We start from the raw sequence: 27,003 nt of genomic DNA, 5'->3' as shown, positions 1-27,003 counted from the left end.
TGTCGCCACTACATGGGCTACTCTTTCCGATTAGCAACAAGGGATCTGTTATTTGCGCTTCCCACAGGCAGGATAGCACAAACCATGGCCTTTGTTGAACCAGTTATGGATCACTGGTCGGTGCAAGTGGTTTACACCTACACATTGAGCCTTGCAGAGCACTCACTCAGGGTTTGGAGTCTGTATCTGGATAAAAAAATCCCATGCCTCGACTGGGATCCGAACCTAGTACCTACCAGCCTGTTGACCGATGGCCTAACCACAATGCCACCGAGGCCGGTTTTTAACTGTTTGAATAGTGGGGCAGATGGAGTAATAGGATCTACATCTAATATCACCCTTGCAGCTCTCTTTTGCAGTTTTAGTAAACGTTCTAATCCATCCTGATTACAGTTTCCCCAAATTACACAGCAGTAATCGATGAGTGGTAAAATATACCCATTGTGGAAAAGTTTTCTTGCATCTAAATTTAAATACCTAATGATTTTCGATAAAAGATACAGACGTTTAGAGATCAAGGAACACACGTTTAACCTGATTTGTCCATTTTAAATTATTATCAACTTTGATTCCTAAAGGTTTTTCACATTCGGTGTGTTGCAGATGTTCTGAATTTATATCATTGTGTGTGTGTGTGTGTCTGTGTGTCTGTGTATGTGTGTATGTGTGTGTGTGTATGTCTCTGAGTGTGTGTGTGTGTATGTCTCTTGAGTGCGTGTTCGTGTGTCATTGTGTGTGTGTCTGTGTGTGTATGTGTCTGTGTGTGTTGGTGTGCATGTGTGTGTCATTGTGTGTGTGTGTCTGTCTTTGTGTGTGTGTCTGTGTGTCTGTCTGTCTGTCTGTCTGTGTGTGTGTGTGTGTGTGTGTGTGTGACAACTGGTTAAGTCATAACAGTTAATGGGTCAAGTCAAAAGCATGGTAGGTAGGGCAGGTGCCTCCAATAATTTACATGATTATGGCAAAACATGGTTCAACTTTCCCTACCCATCCACTAATATAACCTCAAAAATTAACTTGCTTTTTAATTAAAATATTTTATTTTTACATAGTTTTGAAATATGGACAATGACCTAATGCACATCAAGCAAACACTGTTACCATTGAGCTACATGTATATGTTCCAGTTGTGCTGTAAATTCAACGTAGTTCCCAAAACACATGCAAGTCTTGACATCTTAAGAGCAATACATCTTCAAAAATGTCAAATAAAACGTCTGTCCTATTACATGACAAAGTAATATAGGTACAATATTTTGTGGTTATAATATTAAAGATATTGAAGCATAAATTATCTATATAGTTGTAGAAGGTGCTGTTTGATTAAATGAAGTTATTATTCTCTAATAAAAAGGAAACAATTTTGTAGTATGGGTATAATGGTGACACCATTGTATTGACGGAGAAACAGTTTATGTATGAAATGTTAACTTGTGGAAAAGTAAACCATCTTGGTTTCTTCAGATACTTCCTATGATGTTCAGAATCTAGACAAATTATGTGATTTATCTGTAATAGAAGTCAGTTATCTAAAATAATAAGTCGATCAGTCTGAGTGACGTGGCAACTATAATAGCAGCTCTATTATCTAGAATAAAAGTAGGTCATGGTGACCTAGTAATGGTAACACCACCAACCCAAGATGATTTTATATAAATTGGTAAGGAAGATATGGCTTGGACAAAGATTTCCTTTAATGTGCTGTAATGTGTAAAACATAGGTCATGGTACACAACATCATTATCCCAAGTTGTACTTGCATGCAAGACTTGATGATATGGTCTGGACATGGCTTTCACTTAATGTGCTGTAATCTGTGAAAAGTAGGTCACAGTGACCTAGTTATGGTGTGCGACACACCACTATGCCAAGTTGTTTTCGCATGCAAGGTTTGATGATCATATATAAATTGATACCGAAGATATATATAGCTTGGACAAGGATTTCCTTTAATGTGTTGTAATCTGTGAAAAGTAGGTCACAGTGACCTAGTTATGGTGCATGACACACCACTATGCCAAGTTGTTTTCGCATGCAAGGTTTGATGATCATATATAAATTGATACCGAAGATATATATAGCTTGGACAAGGATTTCACTTAATGTGTTGTAATCTGTGAAAAGTAGGTCACTGTTTACCACACACTGTCATTCCATGTTGTACTTGCATACAAGTTTTGATGAACCTATATAAATTGATAAGGAAGCTATGCCCCAGACAGGAAACGTTATGTACAAATGGAACCATACAATAACACAATGCATCAAAGACAGGTGTAAGAAAAGGAGTTCCAAATTATTTTTATACAAAACTTCATTTTTTTTTTTTTTTTTTAAACAATTGTATTTTTTAAGATTAGCCGCTTAAGACAGATGGCCACTGATAACAGGTTGTCACATAGAGTATAACAAAATGTGTCGTTGTTTCTTGTTTTACCATATGTGCTGCTTATTAACAGATGTGTGCTTCACAGTTGACTATAAATCAACTTTTGACATGTCGCCTCCATGAGACAAAAATTGCAACAGAATGTTTTAAATTAACTGTTCTCAACAAGTTTGTTTGCTCTTTTCATTTAATTATTTAATTCCTAGTTCATGCGGTGTATTGTCATAGTAAGTGAATCTACAAATGTCAAGCATATCCTGCCCAGAGGCAATTAAATGCATTTCAAGTCATACTTTCTTAATTGATACACAGTTGAGATGTCGGGACTGAATGTGTACTAGTATTCCTGAAGGTGTGAATATCAGTTATTTGCTGCACCTTATCACTGTTGCTAAAATATCCTTTTTATATAATAGTAAACATTTAATGTGGCTGCTTAATACAGGTATTTTAGCAATTTGGGATCCATTTACATGGCCGCTGGCCACGTTAGACAGGTGACCGCTTATTACAGGTGCATTTACATTATAAATCGTTTGGGAGGGAAAAAAGTGGCCACTTAAGGCAGGTGACCACTAGGACAGGTTTGACTATTTATTTTTGCATGTGCATGTCTCCAGAAGAGGGGATCTAGAGCGTATTTTAACCCATATATAATTTTATCCTTTTTATTTAATTTACATAAATACCAACACACATATAATTATAAACTGGAATGTCATTAAATAAATACATGTGTATAATGCGAAACTTTAATATTGCGCAAAAAGCTAATATATTTGAATTAAAAATGTTTCATAAATTAATTTTACATTATTTTCACATGCACTGTTATGAATATCAATAGATGCAACTATAAACCAAGTTTCATTGATGTGAAACATGAAACTTACTGTTTTGTCTTTTCAAGCTTTTCCTCAGATTCCTCCATGCCTCCAATCTTGGTCCATTCTGACATCAAATCATCAAGTAGCAAGCTCTTTGGTAGAGAACGTAGATATTCCTATAAAAATAACGAAAAAGTGTGAAGTTAGGAAAAAAAACTGACTTTTCTAAAACATATTTATCATATGAAATTTTAATTTCAGAGGTAAATTAAAAAAAAAAAAAAATGGGTTGGGGGGTGAGGGTTCCAGTCAAGTGATAAATCGCATGCCTCAAATTGCTTAGGATTGGGAAATCGGTTTTAGAAGGAAAAGATAATTAGGCTCTCAAAGTATATTTATTTATAATCTATAGTCTACGCCTTTTTTCATACTATGGGATTTACTACAAGTGATTTATCTCTGAGCCAAATGTTTTCTAAATAATAGATGGGTTTTTTTGTTTTTTTTCCAAAACCCTTTTACATTTCTTCTTATGTCAAACTGAACTGAAATTGTTTACAAAAAACATTTTTGTAGTAGGATGGGATGGACTATAGATAGATAATTCAAATTATTAGAAAAAATCGAAAGTTTTCTTTAAAAAATTGGGAGTACCATAATACCTTGTGTTTTTATATTTAATTTATGTATGTGGGTATTATTACAATGGTTTGGATCTTTCTAACAAGGATAACTTATTTTTATGGAATAATAATAATAATCATATTTTAAAACAAAGTTTAAAATTGCAGTAGATATGCCATGTTCACTGGGATGTATTAAACAAGCTACAAATCTCCACTATTTAATATAGAATTTTGTCACTAGTAGATGATAATTCATAGAGACTTTCAAATATTCAATCTTAAATTTCTAATTGAATTTTTAAAATTTAATAAAAATACAAACAAGTCAAAATTTTGAAACTATCATCTCACTATTAATTTGTAAAAACTGCCCCAGAGCAATGGGGTATTTTTCATGCCAATAGCAGCTCCAATCCATAGTGAGTGCACTGCTAGGTTCAATGAGTAAGTGTAAGGCCACATACACTGAATTTCATCCACTTCATGAGTGTGTGAATCCACATGGGAGATGATTACCCGGCATACACTATAGATTCACTATAGATTCGGTGTAACCCAGGCTCGGGTGATACAGAGATAGCTCAACTGATGGCAAGTGTGGAGCACGGCACTGTCAATTAGTCTAATACCAAACTGGAAATAATGCCGCTTCATCATTCATATGATCACCATTATCCAAACACCAAAACATTTCTTTATCTCTGTGTTGTGACATTTTTTTTTTTTTTTGAGAAAAAAGAACAAAATCTTCCCCAGAGAATCAAAGTACCAAGTTTTAGAAGTATTTGATCAAATCTCAAGAAGATAGACTTTCAGATTGGTTTTTTTAAATTATTTAATCAAAATTTAAAAATTCAGTTTCTGAAATATCTATTAAAAGTCCGAACCAAATTGTTAACAACTACAATAAATTACTCTCCTACCTTTAATTACCATTACATTTCCCCCAAATTTTGTCCAGACACAAGTTGTGAAAAAACCCACATTACAGTGACACAGATTCCACATACTAGTATGAGACTGTAATATCCAATATCACAAAGGAAAAAATACATGCAGCTTTCTGCCGTCTGCCATTTTACTTTTTTATGGAATATTCTTCAAGAGGGGTGAAAGCCTCCGAAGTATGTGGCGTAATTAATATGAAACAAATGTGCTCTAGTGGTTGCTTTAAACAAAACAAACTTTAAAAGAAAATAATATGACATCATTCACTTTTACTTTTATATCACAACACATTATGACATTAAGATTAAGTCATATCCTGTCACCCCTCTCGGAGAGTAATCTATAAAAAGGCAAAATGTTAGCCGGCACAAAATTACATGCTTTTAGCCCTATGCAATCTCAGCAAAGTCGATATAGGTGACATAGTTATCATTTAGTGTGTGGAATCTGTATCATTGTAAAAAAAAAAAATTCAAGATTTCTGTCTGGACAAAATGTAGGTAAAATCTAACGGACAAAAAAAGTAGGAGATCAATTTATCATAGTTGTTAACAATTTGATTCAGACTTTAGTTTGTGGAGACAGCCCAAAGGGACCATTACATCAAGTTTCAAAACAATCCCATCAAAACTCTAGGAGGATCAGCTCAAGACAGTTTTAAATTTTAATGTCAACTTTTTATTAACCCAAATAGATAAATGCTTATTGATCAATGCACTGCTAAAGTGCTGGATTGTTAAAGTTTAGTTTTGTTTAACAAACACTACTACAGCACATTGATTGATTAATCATCAGCTATTGGATGTCAAACATTCGGTAATTTTGACATAGTCATAGAGAGGAAACCCACTACATTTTTACATGAGTAGCAAAGGAACTTTTATCTGCAACATTCCATTGACAGGATAGCACATACCACGACCTTTGATATCCCAGTCACGGCTGGAATGAGAAATAGCTCAATGGGCCCACTAACGTTTTAGCACTGGGCTACATGTACATCCTGCCCCATGCTGAATTGATTCACAACAATCCAATGTGTTTTGGTTTTTTCTCACACGCTGTCTGGTTGTTAAAGACTGACCTTAAAGGTTGATCCGATTGTTAATGGGGAGCATCCATCCAAATTCACAGCTTCACCACTGTCCAACTTCTCCCTTAGATTTTTCACTTGTCGGACATTGGCACTTTTTCTGAGAAAGCCTTGGGTGCATGCACCTTTATGAAATGCAATCCTCAGCAGGTCCTGAAAACAGAAAGAAAGTACAAACTCACATTAGCAGTCAGTTCATCAAAATTTAAAATATAATACGGACCAGATATGATAAAAAGAAGAAGTTTGTTTTGTTTAATGACACCACTAAAGCACATGGATTAATTAATCATCCGCTATTGGATGTCAAACATTTGGTAATTCTGACACATTAGAGGAAACCTGATACATTTTTCCTAATGCAGCTAGGGATCTTTTATATGCACTTTTCCACAGACAGGAAAGCACATACCATGGCCTTAGACCAGTTGCAGTGCACTGGCTGGAATGAGAAAAAAAACCCAATATGCTGAATGGATCATCCAAGGTGGATTAATCCTGCGATGCAACACCTCAAGCATGCACTCAAATGAGCTAAATCCCGCTCCCAACTAGATTTGAAGGCACAAGTTCTAATAGAAAAAAAAGCCTAACTTGTATTCTATACACCTGTGTTCCCCACCTCAGTATGCAAGAACTTGTACTGTTTGGCATTATTTAATCATATATAATTTACTTCTGGAATTTGTAGTTGTATACAGCAGGTTTTACTACACTTGTCAACTTTGGACAGTGTCATAAAATAAGATTTGCACAAAAAAGGTCAGGAGATTTTGCAACCCCCCCCCCCCCCCAATTTTTTTTTTTTTTAAATCTGTATTACCAAATATAGTAAGACTTAAAACAAGACATTGTTCACCATCTAACAAACTTGTTTTATTTTTCTTAACAAGTGTTAACTGTTAAATACCACCATACGCCATCGCTAATTGTCACTAGGCACCAAACGCCAACACGCTCAATCACTGTAATATCTAATAATGCACTAAATAAAGTGTTCTTTATTAATAACCAATCAGAATCGTACATGTGTTTTAGTCTTGATAACAATTATCATATGATTGTAAATTAGTCTTGGTAATTACTAACATTAACAATGTTGAATAACAGAAATGAACAGATTATCATAGACCATGATCTCGGATATTAATTTTAAAAATCAAATAATGTTATCAATCTGCCTAATGAAATATAGTTAGACTACATTATTTAGTGTTCATATATCATAATGTAATAATTTTAAAGAAAATGGACGTTCTTGCATAATTGCTTTCTAAATCTCATCACTACTCCATAAATTATTTTAAGTGTGAAGTGACTTTCCCTGTTTTGAACCCTGTATAAACTGTAAATTATCAGCTACTTGTAGTGCATGTGTGTAAAATGTCCAATTTATCATGAAGAATGGTGGTATGTGCATGTATTTATATGAAAATCTGTATATAACAATGTTTTTACAAATGCTTTTAAGTTAGAATAACATTTTTATTCTTCCAGTGATGTATGATATTTTATTAACACATCACTCATTTATATGTTTACAGTAAAGTACACTTATAACGAACATGCTTAGAACGAACTGATTGTAAAGTCCTGTTTTATCTCCCTATACATTAATAACCAACTTATGCAAATTTGTACTACAGCTATAACGAACCAACTATCATGGCCCCTTGCAGTTCATTATAAAAGTACTTTACTGTCTTAAAAAAGCATGAAGTACTGTCTGTATGATTGGCTGGTATATGCAAAATATTGTTGTAGTATACAGTACATTTTTTTACAATTAATAAATGAATGAATAAATGTTTAACGACATCCAAGCAACAAACATACACATCGGCTATTGGGTGCCAGTAAGTATTACAATTACGTATATCCTATGGGCTACAATACAAAGCTCTACAACTTGTGTTGACCAACATTATGTTTAAATACACGTAGAATTGTCTGGTAGCTAGGTGTTTATTATAAAAGATGTTCTTTATTAGTCACCTGCATGCCCATCTAGCTGGAGGGGACTATAGGTTTTGTCTCGGTCTATATGAAATTTGGTGTGTAGTTTTATCATATAGAGTTACAGATCAAGTTGGACTTTCATGGGGATTGGCCTATTTTGGTCAGAGTTATGGCCCTTGAACTTAGGAATATGTCTGGTAGGGGACATGCATTGCAGTAGCAGTACTCTCAGAATGTTTGTTAGTTTAGACGGTATTTTGCTGGTAGTTGAAGAAATCTGTCAAAGTTTCCTTTCTAGAACTGCTAAGTTTCCTTTCTAGAACTGCTAAGTTTCCTTTCTAAAACTGCTAAGTTTCCTTTCTAGAAGTGCTCAGTTCCCTTTCTAAAACGGCTAAGTTTCCTTTCTAGAAGTGCTACGTTTTCTTTCTAGAAGTGCTAAGTTCCCTTTCTAGAAGTGCTACGTTTTCTTTCTAGAAGTGCTAAGTTCCCTTTCTAGAAGTGCTAAGTTCCCTTTCTAAAACGGCTAAGTTTCCTTTCTAGAAGTGCTATGTTTCCTTTCTAGAAGTGCTAGGTTTCCTTTCTAGAACTACTACGTTTCCTTTCTAGAAGTGCTACGTTTCCTTTCTAGAACTACTACATTTCCTTTCTAGAAGTGCTACGTTTTCTATATATTTAAAGATATATGTTGTAAGTGGACATACATTGAGATTAACTGATGTTGTTACTAACATTAAGACATCTGCAAATTAAACCAATAAACATTAGTTCATATGGTAGTGTTGTACCAGAATCTCAAAATCATATAACCTGTCCACCCATTGTGACATTAGACAATTTTAATAGCACCTATTAAACCTCTCACAGGCATCAAAACAAGCCTATAGTGCCTGATAACCCATGTACAGATTACCATAAATTACAGGTCTGGTTATCACATTTTTATCAAGTCTATTATTTCCATTATGATTCCTTCACAAACAGGCTGTGCTATCCTGTCTGTGGGATGATGCATATAAAAGATCCCTTGCTACTAATGGAATAATTTAGTGGGTTTTCTCTACAAGACTATGGCAAAATTACCAAATGTTTGACATCCAATAGCCAATGATTAATAAATCAATGTGCTCTAGTGGTGTCATTAAACAAAACAAACTTTCTTCTTTTTTTCTTGATGTAGTGATACTTATGAGTGAACAGCACGCAAATTATAAAAATTGAGGTGATGGTGTTTTTGTTTTTAAAAAACTGTGGAGAATGAAGAACCATTCTTGACTTTTTTTATATGTGGTAACCTCCTGGTATTCTCCATTTGTTGTACAGTTTTGGCTGTTAGGCTTTTGGTAAGAACCTACATGCATAAAGAACGAAAATTCTGCAAGCTAGCTGAATCCAGTTAAAGGGTAATAGCATCAACTTTCATACCATATACATGTATCTGTACACATGTCTGTAGTAATTCATTGTATAAAAGTGAGAATCGAAATACTGCTAAAGCAATATATGTCCCCTACTGGGCTCGACAAATTTTCAAGGGCTATAACGCTGTCAAAAATGGCTAAATCACTATAACAGTCAAACTTGATCTGTAATTGTACCGTACATGTAATGAAGCTACACACAAAATTGTAGCTCAATATCTTAAGGCATTGTGAAAAAAACAAGCCTGAAAAATTATATGTGTGACGAACAGACAGATAGATGGATGAATGGACGGATGGACAGACAGATAGACAGATGTAGTAAACAAATTTATAGCCCCCTACAGTAGTAGTAATAATAATAATTTTTAACATTTTGTTAATTCCTTTTTAGAAAACAAAAATGCCATTTTGTATAAAAGCAAATTTGTCTCTGCCATTAGCATTTGGGCAAATTTATAATAACTTAGTGATACTGTGCTTTTTCATAAATAACAATAAAACCAAAGTGTATATGCACATCTATTATCAAAGATATGACCAAAGGACCAAACAGCTAACACCAAGTTCGATAATACAACACTGAACAGCAACAGAAATGCATTAATTTTAAAATCTAAACAACTAATTACCTATATCAAATTCCAAAAAAATATTATGAATTACAGCAAAACATTATTAATTTAAAAAGTTGTTACTTTAAATTCACTAAATTCAGTAATTTGTCAGTTTTTGTGAATTGATAGATGATATAATATTTGAAAATTACATGTATAACTCCGCATTTACACACAATTTCATTATGATTTTGGATCTCACATTTCTTTTGCTCAGTATACATGTATAACAATTAAAATGATTTCCTTTTCTCAAGAAGATAGCATTAAAATGACAAAGTTATGAAACATGAGCAACAATATGTTACAGTCACAAATATGTCAGTCATACTCGGTTCTATCATGTCTTGCAATTAGGTGACAAAATCAAACATGTCTAGTATGCCAAACTTTCCGCGAAAACACACTCATTAAACAGGAAATAACCCGGCCATCGTGGGTGGATAGCTTCTTCTTTATCTATTAAAGGTAGAGACTGTAGGAGGTTGTCAGCAACATGGTGCTCTCAAATTCTACACAACGGAGTTGTACCAACATGGAACACAAGAAAAGCTTAACGATCGGTTCATGATGAAATGTGATGCTTTACATCACACAAGACTGAGGAATCCTAGATCAACATGAAACCAGAAATTAACGTCTTCCCCAGTTTGTAACAATGTGCAATTTGTTTGTCAGCTGTGCATACAAAATTGCATTAACACACATGAATGAATGAATGAATGAATGAAAGTTATAAATGAATTAATGAATGAATGAATTATAAATTATTGAATGAATGTGATATATGCATAAATAAATGAATGTGATATATGCATAAATGAATGAATGAATGAATGAATGAATGAATGAGTGAATTGCTTAATTAGTATGTTTGACAGTTCAGCATCATTTCCTGTCTGTTTAATGTGACATACATCATCTATATTTACAACATGTAAAAACATCTGTGCAGAGAACTACATGATGATGATGATGATATTCACCCAGACTGAATCTCAACATCTGGGGAATCATTCACCCAGACTGAATCTCAACATCAGGGAATCATTCACCCAGACTGAATCTCAACATTAGGGGAATCATTCAACCAGACTGAATCTCAACATCAGGGAAGAAAAGAAAAAGAAAGAAATGTTTTATTTAACGACGCACTCAACACATTTTATTTATGGTTATATGGTGTCAGACATATGGTTAGGGACCACACAGATTTTGAGAGGAAACCCGCTGTCACCACTACATGGGCTACTCTTTCCGATTAGCAGCAAGGGATCTTTTATTTGCGCTTCCCACAGGCAGGATAACACAAACCATGGCCTTTGTTGAATCAGTTATGGATCACTGGTCAGTGCAAGTGGTTTACACCTACCCATTGAGCCTTGCGGAGCACTCACTCTGGGTTTGGAGTCGGTATCTGGATTAAAAATCCCATGCCTCGACTGGGATCCGAACCCAGTACCTACCAGCCTGTAGACCGATGGCCTAACCACGGCGCCATCGAGGCCGGTCATCAGGGAAGCATTCAACCAGACTGAATCTCAACATAAGGGGAATCATTCACCAAGACTGAATCTCAACATCAGGGGAATCATTCAACCAGGCTGAATCTCAACATCTGGGGAATTATTCAACCAGGCTGAATCTCAACATCTGTGGAATCATTCAACCAGACTGAATCTCAACATCAGGGAAGCATTTAACCAGACTGAATCTCAACATAAGGGGAAGAATTCAACCAGACTGAATCTCAACATCAGGGGAATCATTCAACCAGGCTGAATCTCAACATCTGGGGAATCATTCTTGAAACCAGACTGAATCTCAACATCAGGGAAGCATTTAACCAAACTGAATCTCAATATAAGGGGAATCATTCACCAAGACTGAATCTCAACATAAGGGGAATCATTCACCAAGACTGAATCTCAACATCAGGGGAAGAATTCAACCAGACTGAATATCAACATCTGGGAAATCATTCAACCAGACTGAATCTCAACATCTGGGGAATCATTCAACCAGACTGAATCTCAACATCAGGGAAGCATTCACCCAGACTGAATCTTAACAGACTGAATCTCTGAGTGCTGTAAATAGGTTTTTGTTGGACAATTGATTTTAAACCTGGTTTTTAAGCATATGTAAGACATGTGGACAGTTAGTGAGATATGTTTCATCTTAGGCCCAAAATACACCGAAGCTCAGTCTGGGTCTGGTGACTGTGGTAAAGACACTTTTTTAATGCCTGGGTTCTAACTGTTACCAATATATATTAACTGTGTTCATGTCTTTAGATATATTTTCTTCTATAAGCACTAATAAAAATTAACAGAATTCAACACTGATTAAAATATAATATACGGAACTTCACATATGTTGTTTTTGTGTCCTATTTATTGCACAAGTTTATTTTGCACAAGAATATATACCACAAGAATGTGTAGCAGTTGAGTGGTATGTTCTTGTGCAAAATAAATAAGTGCAATAAATAGGAAGTGAAAACAATGTATGTGAAGTTCCGTATTTATTACATACATTACCTTCTTTTATTTTTTTTTACAAAAACCTTTTTAAATTTAATGTCATAACTACACTTTCTTAATATTTTGATCAATACTGCTTACTTAACATTATGAATCATACTCTGCAGCAGTGTTATGTAATGTTTCAAATGCAATGTGACTTAATTTGTAAAACATACATGACTTCAGTAACAAAAAGGTGTTATCTCCAATAAAAATAAAAACGGAATTTACCCATTTAAAAGTTCTGGTCCGGATCGCACATATGTTTGAAAATGTCTTTATCATTACAGTAAGATTGAATAGGTATGTAATAAATACAATTCCTGTTGTTATTAAGAAAACTGAAAACTGGTTTTTACGGATATGCAAGAAACAGAATACTACATTCGTGTCCGTTAAGATATCATTTATCTTACAAGTCACTGAAAAAGGTATTCAACTTACTTTCACTCATTAGATACATTTTTTTAAACAACTCATGAGGTAAATGGTATTCAATGATCACTCGTGTAGTATGTCATATTCAGTGCAGTGTGTTTCATTTTCGATTGGTACCATACTCATCATACTCATCATACTCATGAGACCCAGACCCAGACCCAGACCCAGACTTCAACCAGAGTGTTTTGGGCCTTAGATGCATGGTGTCTCAGTCAAACATTTATATCAGAAAAAAGTGCACTCTTAATGCCATTGAATAAAAACTAGTTTGTGGAAATAAGTCAGTAATAGTATAAAATACATGAGGATGCTACCTGTCTCAGTAATAATGCTGTTAATGGTTGGTGCGCTGTAATTGATGCATTGACCAGAAATATTAATAGGAAAATACATGTTTATTAATCAAAATATGCAAAAAATAAAAATTTGCAGTGATTTTTGTTTTGCAAAAAAATTGCAAGTCATGAAAATAAAGTACTTTACACTAAAGAAGTGTTTTATTTAACGACGCACTCAACACATTTTATTTACGGTTATATGGCGTCAGACATATGGTTAAGGACCACACATATTTTGAGAGGAAACCCGCTGTCGCCACTACATGGGCTACTCTTCCGATTGGCAGCAAGGGATCTTTTATTTGCGCTTCCCACAGGCAGGATAGCACAAACCATGGCCTTTGTTGAACCAGTTATGGATCACTGGTCGGTGCAAGTGGTTTACACCTACCCATTGAGCCTTGCGGAGCATTCACTCAGGGTTTGGAGTCGGTATCTGGATTAAAAATCCCATGCCTCGACTGGGATCCGAACCCAGTACCTACCAGCCTGTAGACCGATGGCCTGCCACGACGCCACCGAGGCCGGTCATACTTTACACTAGTTTACAGTATATAATTAGAAAATATTATATCAATATTCAAGCGAATGGGACGTGGAAATACTCCAAAGGTAAACACTGACATTCAATAGCTGATGGGGTTTTTTCTTTTTGTGCTGGGGCATCATTAAACTTTTATTCATTCATTCATTCATTCATTCATTCATTCATTCATTCATTCATTCATTCGTAAGATCACCAGGATTTATTGACAATTAAGTCACTATCATCCTTTAATAGGATGGTATGTAATTTTAGTGAAACAAGGTGTCGAAATGCTACAAATCCACTCACGATTGCATGATCCTATTTTTGTATGTTCAACTTTCATGAAAATTAGATGAGAACTGAAATCAGTGACATTGTAATTTATATTTTTAATAACAGTTATCTTGACCTTGGACACAAAGATGCCAAACATGCACATGTTAAATTCCATGTAAATCAGATGAGAAATGAAGTCATCAGAGCAGTGATGTCATAATTTCTATTTTTAGTAGCACTGATCTTGATCTTTAACACCGAGATATTCAAGACATTATGATCCTACTCCTATATGTAAATTGTTTAATGGGCTTTTATTTTGTTGCATTATCTGGCTGATAAAAATAAAATTTGACTATAAAGTTAAAATTAAACTATATGAAATCTGTAACAGTAGTTTGCCAATAATATTAAACACTGGATCAGAATCTGTCAAGTACACTTTACATAAGTTGTACACATACATTTTACATATGTTGGAAACTAATAAACTTTAATAAACATGAAAACAACCTAACATCTTTGTACAATTTATTTAGTAAGTAGAAAAGTTTAATCATCAGCTATTGGATGTCAAACGTTTGTAAATCTGACATGTAGTTATCAGAGGAAACCCACTACATTTTTCCTAATGTATCAAGGGATTTTTTATATGCACTTTCCCACAGACAGGAAAGCACATACCACAGCCTTTGACCAGTTGTGGTGCACTGGTTTGCCAATCAGTTGAATAGATCCACCAAGGTGGTTCGATCCTGCTATGGAAGCACTTCAAGCAAGCACTCAACAGACTGAGCTAAATCTCGCCTTAAGTAGTAATGAATCACACGATTATTTTAATGTAATTTAAGGAGAGTGAATGCTCGCCTGCATCCACTTCTGTAGTAATCTCCATTTTGCTCCAATTTTTGGACAAATATATTTTAATGTTTTTTAAATCTACTAATTTCCAAATAACTATTTTTCTTTGTCTTACACTGATGGTGTTCGTGTCTACTGACAAGACTGCTATTTTAATTCTAAGTGACACACAAGACAAATGTCTAAACAGACCTTGAAAAAAAAAAAGAGCTGAAGATGAAAAATAACTGGAGTCTGTTTTTGAAACTGTAAATATAACCACAGACACTGCCTAAGCTGCAATTCTTTTGCGTCCAGCTCTGACAGATTTTCAGGTAGGTGTCAAATTTAAAAATAGCTTTGTGGCTTTTAAAATTGCGAGGTATGGTATGAATTTTTAGCAAGCAATTTTACAAACTGTTTACCCACTAATCCATCTTAAGACACGACATCATGCTCGTTTCGCAACAAGATTAACACTTTGAAAATACTTTGTTTAAAAAAAAGGAGAAAACAAAAGCTCTATTTACATGCAAATACCTAGTATTTTTCTGCCCATTTGAGTTAAAATCACAAAATACTTGTAAATAATAAAAAAAATGTATTGCAAATTTACAAAATGTATGTTGTGGAATCTATCTATAAATGCTACTGAAGGGTTCTTTTTAAAGTGACCTTGCTTGAGTACCTTTGATAGATGTATAAAACAAGTTTCTTTACAGAAGCAGCAAATCAAAATCCTCGTTATAGACAGACTGTTGTTAGACACATTGCCCAACATAGTTTTAAACTTCATCTAAATGATCTGAAAAGGTTTTTAAAAAATTGTAATGCCTTATGAACTTATATTTATTTTGAAAGGTTTGATGCACACACCAATCTAAATATTTTTAATTTTTTTATGGAGAAGTACGATATGTATACAATCATAACACGATAATATTCTGAGTGAAATTTATTTTAAAAATAAATCAGTTCATTGCTTTACTCACTTTATCTGTAAACATGCATCCTTTTGGTGCACAAACCTGACGATTCTCATCTGAAACCAACACTGTACTTAATGCTAAATCCTTAATGTTTTTATTATTTGGCCATTTTCCTTTTGGTGCACAAACCTGACGATTCTCATCTGAAACCAGCACTGTACTTAATGCTAAATCCTTAATGTTTTTATTATTTGTCCATTTTCCATTTGAAAGGGGTGGGACATAGCCCTGTGGTAAAATGATCGATCGATCCCCGTCGGTAGGGCCCAGTGGGCTATTCTCATTCCAGCCAGTGCACCATGATTAGTATATCACAGGCCATGGTATGTTTTATCCTGTCTGTGGGATGGTACATATAAAAGTTCCCTTGTTATTAATGGAAAAATGAAGCGAGTTTCCTCTCTAAGACTAGATGTCAAAATTAAGAATTGTATGACATCCAATAGCTGATGATTAATGAATCAATGTGTTCTAGTGGTGTTGTTAAAGAAAACAAACTAACTTTTTTCCATTTGAAAAAAGCTAAAATTTAAACACTGGCTATCTGTTGTAGTTGATGAATAATCCTCATACATGTATAAATTTGAACTGTAACCCCATGAACACATTACCAAAGAAATGATGACTAAATACAAAATCGAAAATGAGTTATCCCACACTTTTTTTTTGTATGTTACACATTAAATAAACAATGTTTTACATTATTATTAAATGCCGGATGCAATAAACGGTATTATACTTTTCAAACACATGAGGATTTAGTCTTGTTACAAAAGCATCCCATAATCATTTTCTTTTTTTACATTTAAGTTGGTGTCACACACTACATGCATCATTTTTGCGCTATTGAATGTCAAACATTTGGTAATTTTGACACGGAGAGGAAACCAGCTACATGTTTCCATGCAAGGGATCTTTTATTTGCACCATCCCACAGACAGGACAGCACATACCATGACCTTTGATATACCAGTCGTGGTGCATTGGCTGGAACGAGAAATAGCCCAATGGACCCAGCGAAGAGGATCGATCATAGACTGACCGCTCATCAAGCGAGTGCTTTACCACTGGGCTACGTCTTGTCCCAGCCATACAGAAGATCTACTTAACCAAGCAATGAACTTACTAAAATTGGTTTTGCAGGGTTGTCTCCTTCAGTGCATACAGTTTCTAGAGACCGCCCAAACAGCTTTCCAGTTGGAATCTGGTTTGAATCAGTCTGTATTGCCGCAGAAGACTTCTCTTCTCGACCCCGTCTGTGGAAGATCTGCAAAATGGCTGGCCTTCTGTGCCTTTTGTTGTTGCCTTGACTGGAATAATCTGAAAAGAAAAAAAAGAAGTTAAATTATTTTTCTGTCAAATAGAAAATTAATAGATCATCTTAAAATCAAAGGATGACATAAAAGATTAAATTAGTTTACTTCATGGGGAAGATGTTGTTATTTATATCATGTCTCTTTCATCTTTTAATATAAATGTGATAACACCGTCAGTTTTCTAAACCATCAGCCTAGATTATTAAAAAAAGAAGAAAAAAATAACAAAAGATTCTTTACTTTAGTGAAACAGGTATGTACTGACTGAACCAATCACAGAATTGGACAGTTAATGAAAATCTTCTCGAGTGTTTGTTCCTCAAACCATTTTTTACTCTATATTCCAATGTCTCAACAGATCCACAGACTGTCGAGTATCGGTTGTCTACACATGTGTATGTATGTTTTGTACCAAATATTCATTGATGCCACACATGAATTGGGTTTTTAAAATATATTTTGAGGTGGGTGAGGGTGGCTTCAAGGAAACAAAAACCTTAGCCTTTTTTATGTTATGTAGAACTTCAGACCTATTGTAATCGGTCTAAATTTTGATACTCCCTTAGCAACAGCAGACTTTAGTTTTCATGACAGTCTATAAATCTGAGTTTGCTTGGGGTTCTTTTTTGGTCCAAACATGACTCTCAGATGATCATTCCAGTGTTACAGTGTCCAATATCAGCTGTCAGTGAATGTGCTGGTATGTTTGCATCTTCGGTAACTATATACTGTCCAAAACTACACTTTACACCTAGAGTCCCATAGTCTGTATTCATTTCATTTCAACTTACTTTTGTGCTTATATCCAATTCAAGCACGCTGTTCTGGGCACACACCTCAGCTATCTGGGCTGTCTGTCCAGGACAGTGGGTTAGTTGTTAGTGGTTAGTGAGAAAGAAGTGTAGTGTAGTGGTCTTGCACCTACCCATTAAGTAGTTAAAACTCACTCTGGGTGGGAGCTGGTACCGGACTGTGAACCCACTACCTACCAGCCTTATGTCCGAAGGCTTAACCATGACACCACCACGGCCAGTGAGCGTTTGTTGTTTTATTCAGTTTTTATTCAGTCATAGATGGTAAACAACTTATTTTGAATTGTCAGTTAGTTACAGAAAGCTTATGAAATTATGTTTAAATATGTTTCATAGCAGCTGAAAAAGTAAATATATATTTTTGATTTAAGATGTGGCACTTTACAGTATAAAAATGTACTGGAAACTACTATTATACTTCCATGCTTGATGAACGGAGATGCATATGTCTTGGTTTTCATTATTACATGTATTACAAACACAAGGATACTAGAGATATAAAGCAGACAGCGTTACTCAGCATTCAAGCAGTTTGTTTTTGTGTCACTATATAAACAAAGGCATCTTTAATATATACATGTATATTATAAATTAAAACTTGCAGTTATTTTTCAATACTAACAGTTCTGGTTTTTAAGTGACCAACTTTAGTGTAACCAGGCTCAGATCATGATTCAAGAAATGATAATTGTCTCCCATAATCAAACATGGTCACTGTCACTCTGCCAACTGACAGGTCTTGACTGTAACATATATATATATATATATATATACACACACACACACACACACACACACACACACACATTGTACTTATTAGGATAATTGCTTTTCAGCATATGTTATGTCCAAATATAATTTTAATGGTGAATATTATATACATATACTACTTGTACATATATTAAAACTAATTTTATTTTATTGAATATTAAATCCAGGAATTTAATACAATATACCCCTCTACCCCTAATAACAACAACAAATGTCTAAAATTAATTGTCATAGCAAAAGAAATTAAAAAAATATATATTTAGAAAGGTGCATTTCAAAAACCTGGCTTTAACGATACTGACTACACATTATTTTACTAACAAAAATAAACATTGTCCCAACAACATACCAAAAACTACATTATCATCTGACCAAAACCCCCTCCAACCCTAAAAAAAACCCCCATAAACCTCCCCCTTACCATGAAAGTTAACAAACTGTTTAATGTTGTCCTTAATTTGACAAGACCGACAGCACACAACTTCAGCATCATTTATTTACTTCAAGGTTGGAGCACAGTTGACGTGGATACGTATAAGCCGCTTGCGTTGTTTTACCTTGCAATGGCACATGACTTTGCCCAGACCACTGTCACAACAAGATATTTCACATGCCGACTTTATTTACCTGTTTGTCCTCAGTCTGATGGCCACACAGGGGCTGTAGGCAAAAAGCTGAGCAATTTACTGACGTATGTTCTCCAAGACAATTAGCAAAAAATGTCCTGCTCACAGACGTATTTGCCAGAGACACAGGGTCAATGCCATGGCAGAAGGGGAGAAGAGGGAGACCGCGCTACTAGGCATGCTAGAAATTCACTCTACTTTCCAACTGTGCCATAAACCAGAACCTGGCAAACATACAGAAGGACACATACGCAGGCACGGGGGAGGCATGATGAGTCAGACCAAGAGGGCCGACTTTCGTCTCTTGCAGGCCATCAACTGGCCAAAACTGAAAAAAACTCACATAAAAGAGCTGAACAAAACTTAAGAAAAATTCATTATTAAACTACCATATTTACTTTTTTTAAGTTCTTTTTTCAAGATTAAAACTCAAAAGTTTATTCAAAATTTAATTCAATTAGCTTTTAATGTCCACAGATTCAAGTATGACCCAAGTGTTCTTAATAAATAGTTTAAAGTATGTGAGACTGAGATGGGGTGACCCAGGTGTTTTTAATAAAAGTATGTGAGACTGAGACTGAGATGGGGTGACCCAGGTGTTTTTAATAAAAGTATGTGAGACTGAGACTGAGATGGGGTGACCCAGGTGTTTTTAATAAAAGTATGTGAGACTGAGACTGAGATGGGGTGACCCAGGTGTTTTTAATAAAAGTATGTGAGACTGAGACTGAGATGGGGTGACCCAGGTGTTTTTAATAAAAGTATGTGAGACTGAGACTGAGATGAATACAATACCTTAACATATAGACCTAACCACTAAAGCTAACACAATCACCATCATCCATCATTGGAAAGTAAAACCTTTCAACTTCGTCAAGGCGAGATAAAAAAAAGAATACAAATAAACATTTTGAATTAATGTTTGATTTCAAATATTTTTTGTCAGATACATATCAAATTAATAAACAGGCTACACTGATGGAGACATGTTTCTCAGAAAAATCAACTGTCAAAGTCTCAACAATTTTTTTTTTTTTTAAATGTCAGTCTCAGTAGGTTTTGTTAATTTTTAGGTTGTTTCCACCACTTTCTGCTTGATTATGTGCTGCTCATCTCTGAGTTTGAGTAAATGTATGACCAACAAAACATTTGTGAATGCTACCATATATCTTTGCCTAGTAGTTTATCTCATCAAATGAAGTCAAGTCCCTAATTTCAAGTCCTGAAAATACAATTTTTATTGATCTTTTTATAGATCAACTCATGATAAATGGCCTAAAAAATATTAAAAGCATTTTTTATTTTCAGTAAATAATAATCCTGAAATGCTAATACATGCAGTATTTGAACTCTAAACTCTAGTTATTTTAGGAACTTCAGCTTTGCACAAGTATAGAAACTCGCTACATGTAATTGTGAACATGACCTAAAAGAGACAATTGGAATATAGCATCAGTGCCAGTTGGTTAATATTCCAGAAGGTGGATGTGTCAGTGTACACATTTGTTTTACAAAAAAAAAAAATTCAACAACTATTAATGTCAGTAGCATTTTGAAGGGTTAAAAGCTACTCTACTCGAAAGAAGGCCATTCTTTTTCATGAAATCTCAGAAAACTTCCATGTTTGACCAAAACATATCCATATTATTATAAAGAACTTTATTTTGAGCCACTTCTATTTAATACACATAACTAAACATACTGAACTAAAGTAAAAACTTCATGTGTCTATAATGTATCGATATGTATAAATACAAAATAGAATGAATGAATATGTTTTGATTTAATAATATTTTAGGCCTATATTGCAAGAAAAGTAGGCAATATATAATGACTTGGAATGGTGTTTTTGTGCCTAAATGAGATGTTGCTGATGGTGTAAAGGCATATGTTCCTGTGAATGGTCTCTATGCGCATTCAGTTTCTAATGGTTTGGGCACTTCATTCCTAGTTGAAGTTGCCATCATGACATGATGTAGTAGGTGGCCAAGGATGATCAGATGTTGCTCCTGTTTCCTGCACATGTGTCCTAAGATTGTAAATTATCCATTGACTGCTTCCCATTACCTGTGCAATATCCATTATGGACAGTCCACCACACAGCATACCAACAGCATATTTATGTTAACATTGTGGCACTCTAGGTCTAAAATGATCTTTTAATGTGTTCCTCCATGTTGTTATAGTATACTCTGGATAGGGTATATTCATGAGCTTATACACAATATTGTAGTCATGTGCAGGACCACTTTTGACTAAAATGTCATGAACATCCAATAGACATTCTGATTGGTAAGGGGTGTGTGTAATTTAGACTAAATTACAGGACTAAACATACAGATAGATCACTTAGCATCACTTAATATTTTCATAATTATATTTTAAGAATGTGAAATTTCTACTTTTGTTGAGTACATTATATCCTAGAAAGAACACCATACTGTAATAAAAATGAATATGAATAATTTGTAGCCAGATGGAATATCTGGTATAATATCTGTTCTTGCCACCAGAACCATGCAGTGCAGAAACAAACTGTATGAATATATCTCATGTGTAGATGTAAATACATTAATCTGCTATTTGGGTTGGAGACACATTGTAAAATGTACCATATAAAATTGATACAAATTGAAAATGGTGAATAAAATATAAATTAAAACAGTAATTCTACAGATTTTAAATGTGTTGCCTACAATAAAGTTATTTGGTGTTACTGATAGTTGCATGAACTACATGTAACCAAGTCAAAAGGTGAGTTTCTGTTCAGTTATAGCATTTTTGGAAGTAGAGAAGATTTTGTTTAAGTGGCTTAATTTTCCCCATTTGAGCCCTGCCCCATATAAGTCCCTTGAAGATCAGAATGACCAAATTCACAAATTTGTTTCTCCATGTGTGCCAAGGAAGCTTCCCACAAAGTTTGGTTGGAATTGGTCACGTGGTTATGAACAACAGAACAAGTTGAAAAAATAATACAATATAGTTTAAATGTAACAATAGTAAACTTCACCCACTCTCCAGGGACAAACACGGACAACATTAATGACATTAACAAACTAGATAAAGCATCTATGAACCTTTACATATATGAAAATTATTCAGTTGTAGCATTTCTGAATGCAGAAAAGATTTATTTAATTGTTTTCATTTTTCCCTTTTGGGCCCTGCCCCTCAGGTCCCTGGGGGTTAGAAAGACCAAATTCAAAACCTTTGTCTCTCCATGCACCAAGGAAGCTTCCCACAAAATATGGTTGGAACTGGTCAAGTAGTTTTGGGGAAGAAGTTGAAAATGTGAAACACTTATGCATGACAACACAAAAATGGATCACAATATATAATATAGGTCAATGGGGCTAAAAAAAACCTGCTGGCCTAGCTGAAGGCAATATGATTTCTAAATACATCGGTATGGATGTACATTTATAACTCAAGACTAAATTGTAATAACTCATGTTTTTCAGAATGTTGTTGAATTACTTAACCATTTCACCTCGAATGTAAATGGTTTTAAACCTTGGTCCTCACAAAAAAAGATTTTATCACATCAGTGCTATATTTTATTATAATGCCACCAATCCCATTTTAGACAGTCATCATGTCGAGATAGACTCCTGTACAGTGAGTGAGTGAGAGAATGAGAGAGAGAGAGCGAGAGAGAGAGAGAGAGAGAGAGAGAGAGAGAGAGAGAGAGAGAGAGAGACAGACAGACAGACAGACAGACAGACAGACAGACAGACAGAAAGAGAGAGACAGAGAAAGAGAGAGACAGACAGAGAGACAGAGAGAGAGACAGAGAGAGAGAGACAGACAGACAGACAGAGACAGACAGACAGAGAAAGAGAGAGACAGACAGAGAGACAGAGAGAGAGAGACAGAGAGAGAGACAGACAGACAGACAGAGAGAGAGACAGACAGACAGAGAGAGAGACAGAGAGAGAGAGACATAGAGAGAAACAGAAACAGACACAGAGAAAGAGACACACAGAGAGAGAGAGAGAGAGAGAGAGAGAGAGAGAGAGAGAGAGAGAGAGAGAGAGAGAGAGAGAGAGAGCTAGAGAGCTAGAGAGCTAGAGAGAGCTGTGGGGTGACCCAACTGCAGGGACAACTAACAGGCAGCAGCTTTTAATATCCACCCATCAATGGACTAGACTAATGCTAGCTTTAACAACATTTTGTAGCCACCAAGATGTCAGGCTGCATTTAAAAAAAAGTTCCGTCTTGCAAACATCTTTCAGTATGGTGCATGTGAGGATTTGGAAACACATCTACTGAAACTGGCAGCAATGGCAGACTATTCTGTTCACCGACAAGAGCTGCTATGGTCAAAAGAGCATGATGCTCATAACTGTGATGAAGGACAACACCATGGGTTGGCCAAGTGGGGGTCAAACACTAGGACCCATGTTGTTTCATGAGCTTGGTCCTCATTGAAGGAATAGCATCACTGCTCAGTATTATATCAACCTGTGTCATTTTCATAGGCTTGCAGACATTTTCTCGTTTAGGAAGATAACACATGCCCACAATGATAATCAGCCAGCATCATGCAGACCTTCCTTCAACACAATAGTCAGATCATGGCCTTGTCCACTTTGAGCTCTGGTCTAAACAACTAATGGAGGATATATAACTGCAATAACTCTCAATCTATGCTCTATAAGTCATATATGACCAGTATATGAATATACTATCCTATTTTGTGGTTTCAGGAGTAAGTTTTTTAATACATTTTTTACATTTCTAGACAAGTGTTTGAGTTAATACACATCATAGCTTGGGAATCTTGATCAGGTAAGAAAAAACAGTCTTGTGTAAATATTTTAATAGCATTCTTATATATGTTTTTTAAACTCTTCATGCACATGAAACTAAATTATAGATAGCATTTAGTTGCTGAACTAGATGAAATTTATACAAAATAATTATTGTGCACACAAATAACACACAAATAACATAATACTTTGCATGTGTAATATAATTGTTAATATGTCAACCATTATATCTAATTTCACTTGTTCTAAACACTTATTGCCTTAACTGGTGACCAAACATATGTATAATCAACATTTACTACTATTTACAGTATTGTTTTAACGCATTTGACATTAGACAGTCACTTTTGAACATCATAGTCTGGTGACAGAATATCTAAATAGGTTCTAGAGAAATCTCATACATTACCACTCTTCAAAGCTGAAAAAATTAATTTGCTTAACCACTTTACATTATATGCAGACTGAATTAGAATGGTGGTTTAATTATAAGCCCATTATTACCTTGGCCACGCTTGTTGGTGGACTTCTTGTGCTTGAGGAAGAAGTCGCACTTTGAATTGGTGTTGTTATTGGCCTCCATCTCAGAGCCCATCTGTCCCTCACCATCGCCCCCAGACCCAACATGGTTCTGCTTTATGGTGTACGGGATCTCGTGACCTGGCAAAGAGAAAGTAGAAAACACTCATCATTGTATGTAATGCAAGTTTTAACACCACATACTTCAGTTTGTCAGCCATTAAACTGAAATATTCTAGATGGTGTTATTGAGGATATTCTTTAAAACTTGGACGGTCATCAGTCATGGTGTTCTTGCTACAAAGCTTCTTTCTACAAATAAAGCAAGTTTTCCCATACTCGGGTATTCTACTGACTACTGAAATCCACAAGGTAAAATTACACATACGGGTACATTTTTCTGAAAGAAAAGATTTCCATCGAATTAAATGCCTCACTCACAATAAACTGATTTAGTGTTACTCATATTTGTGCATATGTATGAATATCCATCTTAAAATGTGCTTGTCATGCAAATTAATCTATCCCTCATAACTAAGAGAAGAATATCAAACTTGTGATGTGTTGCCACTTGCTGTAAACAGTGAATCCATGTGAAAAAATATATATACAGTAATTAATGGAAAATCTTCATTTTATATCCATTAAAACAGCAGCCAGTTCTTTGTCATTATTCAAATTCAAACCGTGATGTCATATTGGTCAGATTTTGCAATATATGTAACACAAATTTTATATATTAAAAAAAAACCCAGTAAATAAAATTATTTGGATGTAATGTTTTGTGGGCATGTAACTCGAGGTGTAATGTTTATATTTCACAAGAAAAACTAATTTATAAATATTTCTGATCATGAAACTTTCAGATTGCCCTTTAAATTATTTTGATTATTAATTTTCTAAAATATATATCTTTAAAAATGATTTATTAATTAATTAAAAATTTAATTTGATACATTTTAATCTTCCATGCCTCTGAGAATTGAAAATCTGCAAAACAATTCAGATAAGACACTTTCTTTGTGTGTAACCTGTTATGCCCATGTAAATGATGTCCTAAATTTAATGTGCAAATGAAAAATAGGGTACACAAAATAAGATTTATGTGAGTGACATATAAAGTGCAATGTATAAACCAAGTTTATAAACGAAGCTAAATACAAAAATTTGGCATAAGTTCAACCCATACTCCCCTTTTTAATGGTTAGAGTAGTTTTAGGGATAGGGTTAGGGTTAGGGTTAGTTTTTAGAGCCTTTGATATAGAGTGGTACGGGTCGAACTCTTTCCAAAAATTTAATATAAAGCTAAATGCAAAAGTTAAGTATCATATTTTGTCACTGATGCTGGACGACACCTATATCTCAGCTTTCAACTTCATTAAGGCAGTAAACTGTTTTACCATTACAAGCATGACGTGAACTAAAAGTGTGTATATAATACAGAAATTAAATCCTTAACATCTTACATTATTTCTTTTGCAATAAAAAAACCATGAATAAAATCACTTACATATATATATTTGAGAATAAAAATGACGCATTAATGAAATGACTATCTGCCTCACTCACATTATTACATGGTATGTATTAATATCCCAGATGCCGACCATCACATACAATCTGCTATTAAAGAGACTCCAAAATGTTCTTTACTGCATCCATATGCAGACACACAAACACATTTTACATCTTTGTACATGAATTTGCACAGGTGCAATACAGAAAACAGTATGTAAGGTATGTTCAGTCTTCCGGCTAATAGTGAAGTGAAATCAGTGAAACCGCTTCCTTGTGGAAATAGCAAAACACAAAACACAACTTTTAAACACATGTGTATCTCGGTAAGTAAGTTCCCTGTCCATGCATGCATTAGCGATACTATTGTTTGAAATACTGACTAGAATCGTTTCTCTCTCTTTCGAGCATTTTTTGCACTTTCCTCTGTGTTTATTAAGCGTGCCAGACACTTGTCTCAATGTTTGTTGCAACCTTCAGAATGTCTTGGTGAGTTTGCCAGTCGTATGACATCACCATGGTGACGGCCAGGTCCAGCCATTTAAATTTTCTCCTCACAAGAAGTCAACAATTAAACAGCTCGCCTGTTGTTGTCGTAGTGTGCACTTTGTCTTAAAAACCTTTGTTTAAGTTTTTTCCAAGTGTCACCTTTTTTATTACTTGACAACACAGAAAAGTCACGCAAAATTTCATGAACATAGTTTTCGATGATTTTTTTTTCTGTACACCAAGGTCATTCATTTCCCATGGGTAATTACATCATAAATTACTCTCACCTTCAAAGTAAAATGACTTCACTTAATTTCACATGTGGAAACACCAACACTGTGAAGTGAACAAATGGTAGTTTTGGGTGA

General features: G+C 34.7%; 1 protein-coding gene across 2 annotated transcripts in view; it reads right to left on the bottom strand.

Moving 5' to 3' along the window:
* LOC121370590 overlaps nucleotides 1-27,003 on the bottom strand; it is a 304,206-nt gene that overhangs the window by 18,384 nt on the left and 258,819 nt on the right. For both annotated transcript variants that reach the window (XM_041495912.1, XM_041495913.1), the window contains 4 exons: nucleotides 24,617-24,772; nucleotides 16,942-17,135; nucleotides 5,872-6,033; nucleotides 3,280-3,389 (listed from right to left, as the gene is read on the bottom strand). In XM_041495912.1, coding sequence (XP_041351846.1) covers nucleotides 3,280-3,389; nucleotides 5,872-6,033; nucleotides 16,942-17,135; nucleotides 24,617-24,772 — 622 coding nt within the window. The remainder of the gene's footprint in view (nucleotides 1-3,279; nucleotides 3,390-5,871; nucleotides 6,034-16,941; nucleotides 17,136-24,616; nucleotides 24,773-27,003) is intronic.

This window comes from Gigantopelta aegis, chromosome 4 (assembly GCF_016097555.1).
Source record: "Gigantopelta aegis isolate Gae_Host chromosome 4, Gae_host_genome, whole genome shotgun sequence".
Taxonomy (NCBI): Eukaryota; Metazoa; Mollusca; class Gastropoda; order Neomphalida; family Peltospiridae; genus Gigantopelta; species Gigantopelta aegis.
This window is presented reverse-complemented; position numbering and strand designations above follow the sequence as displayed.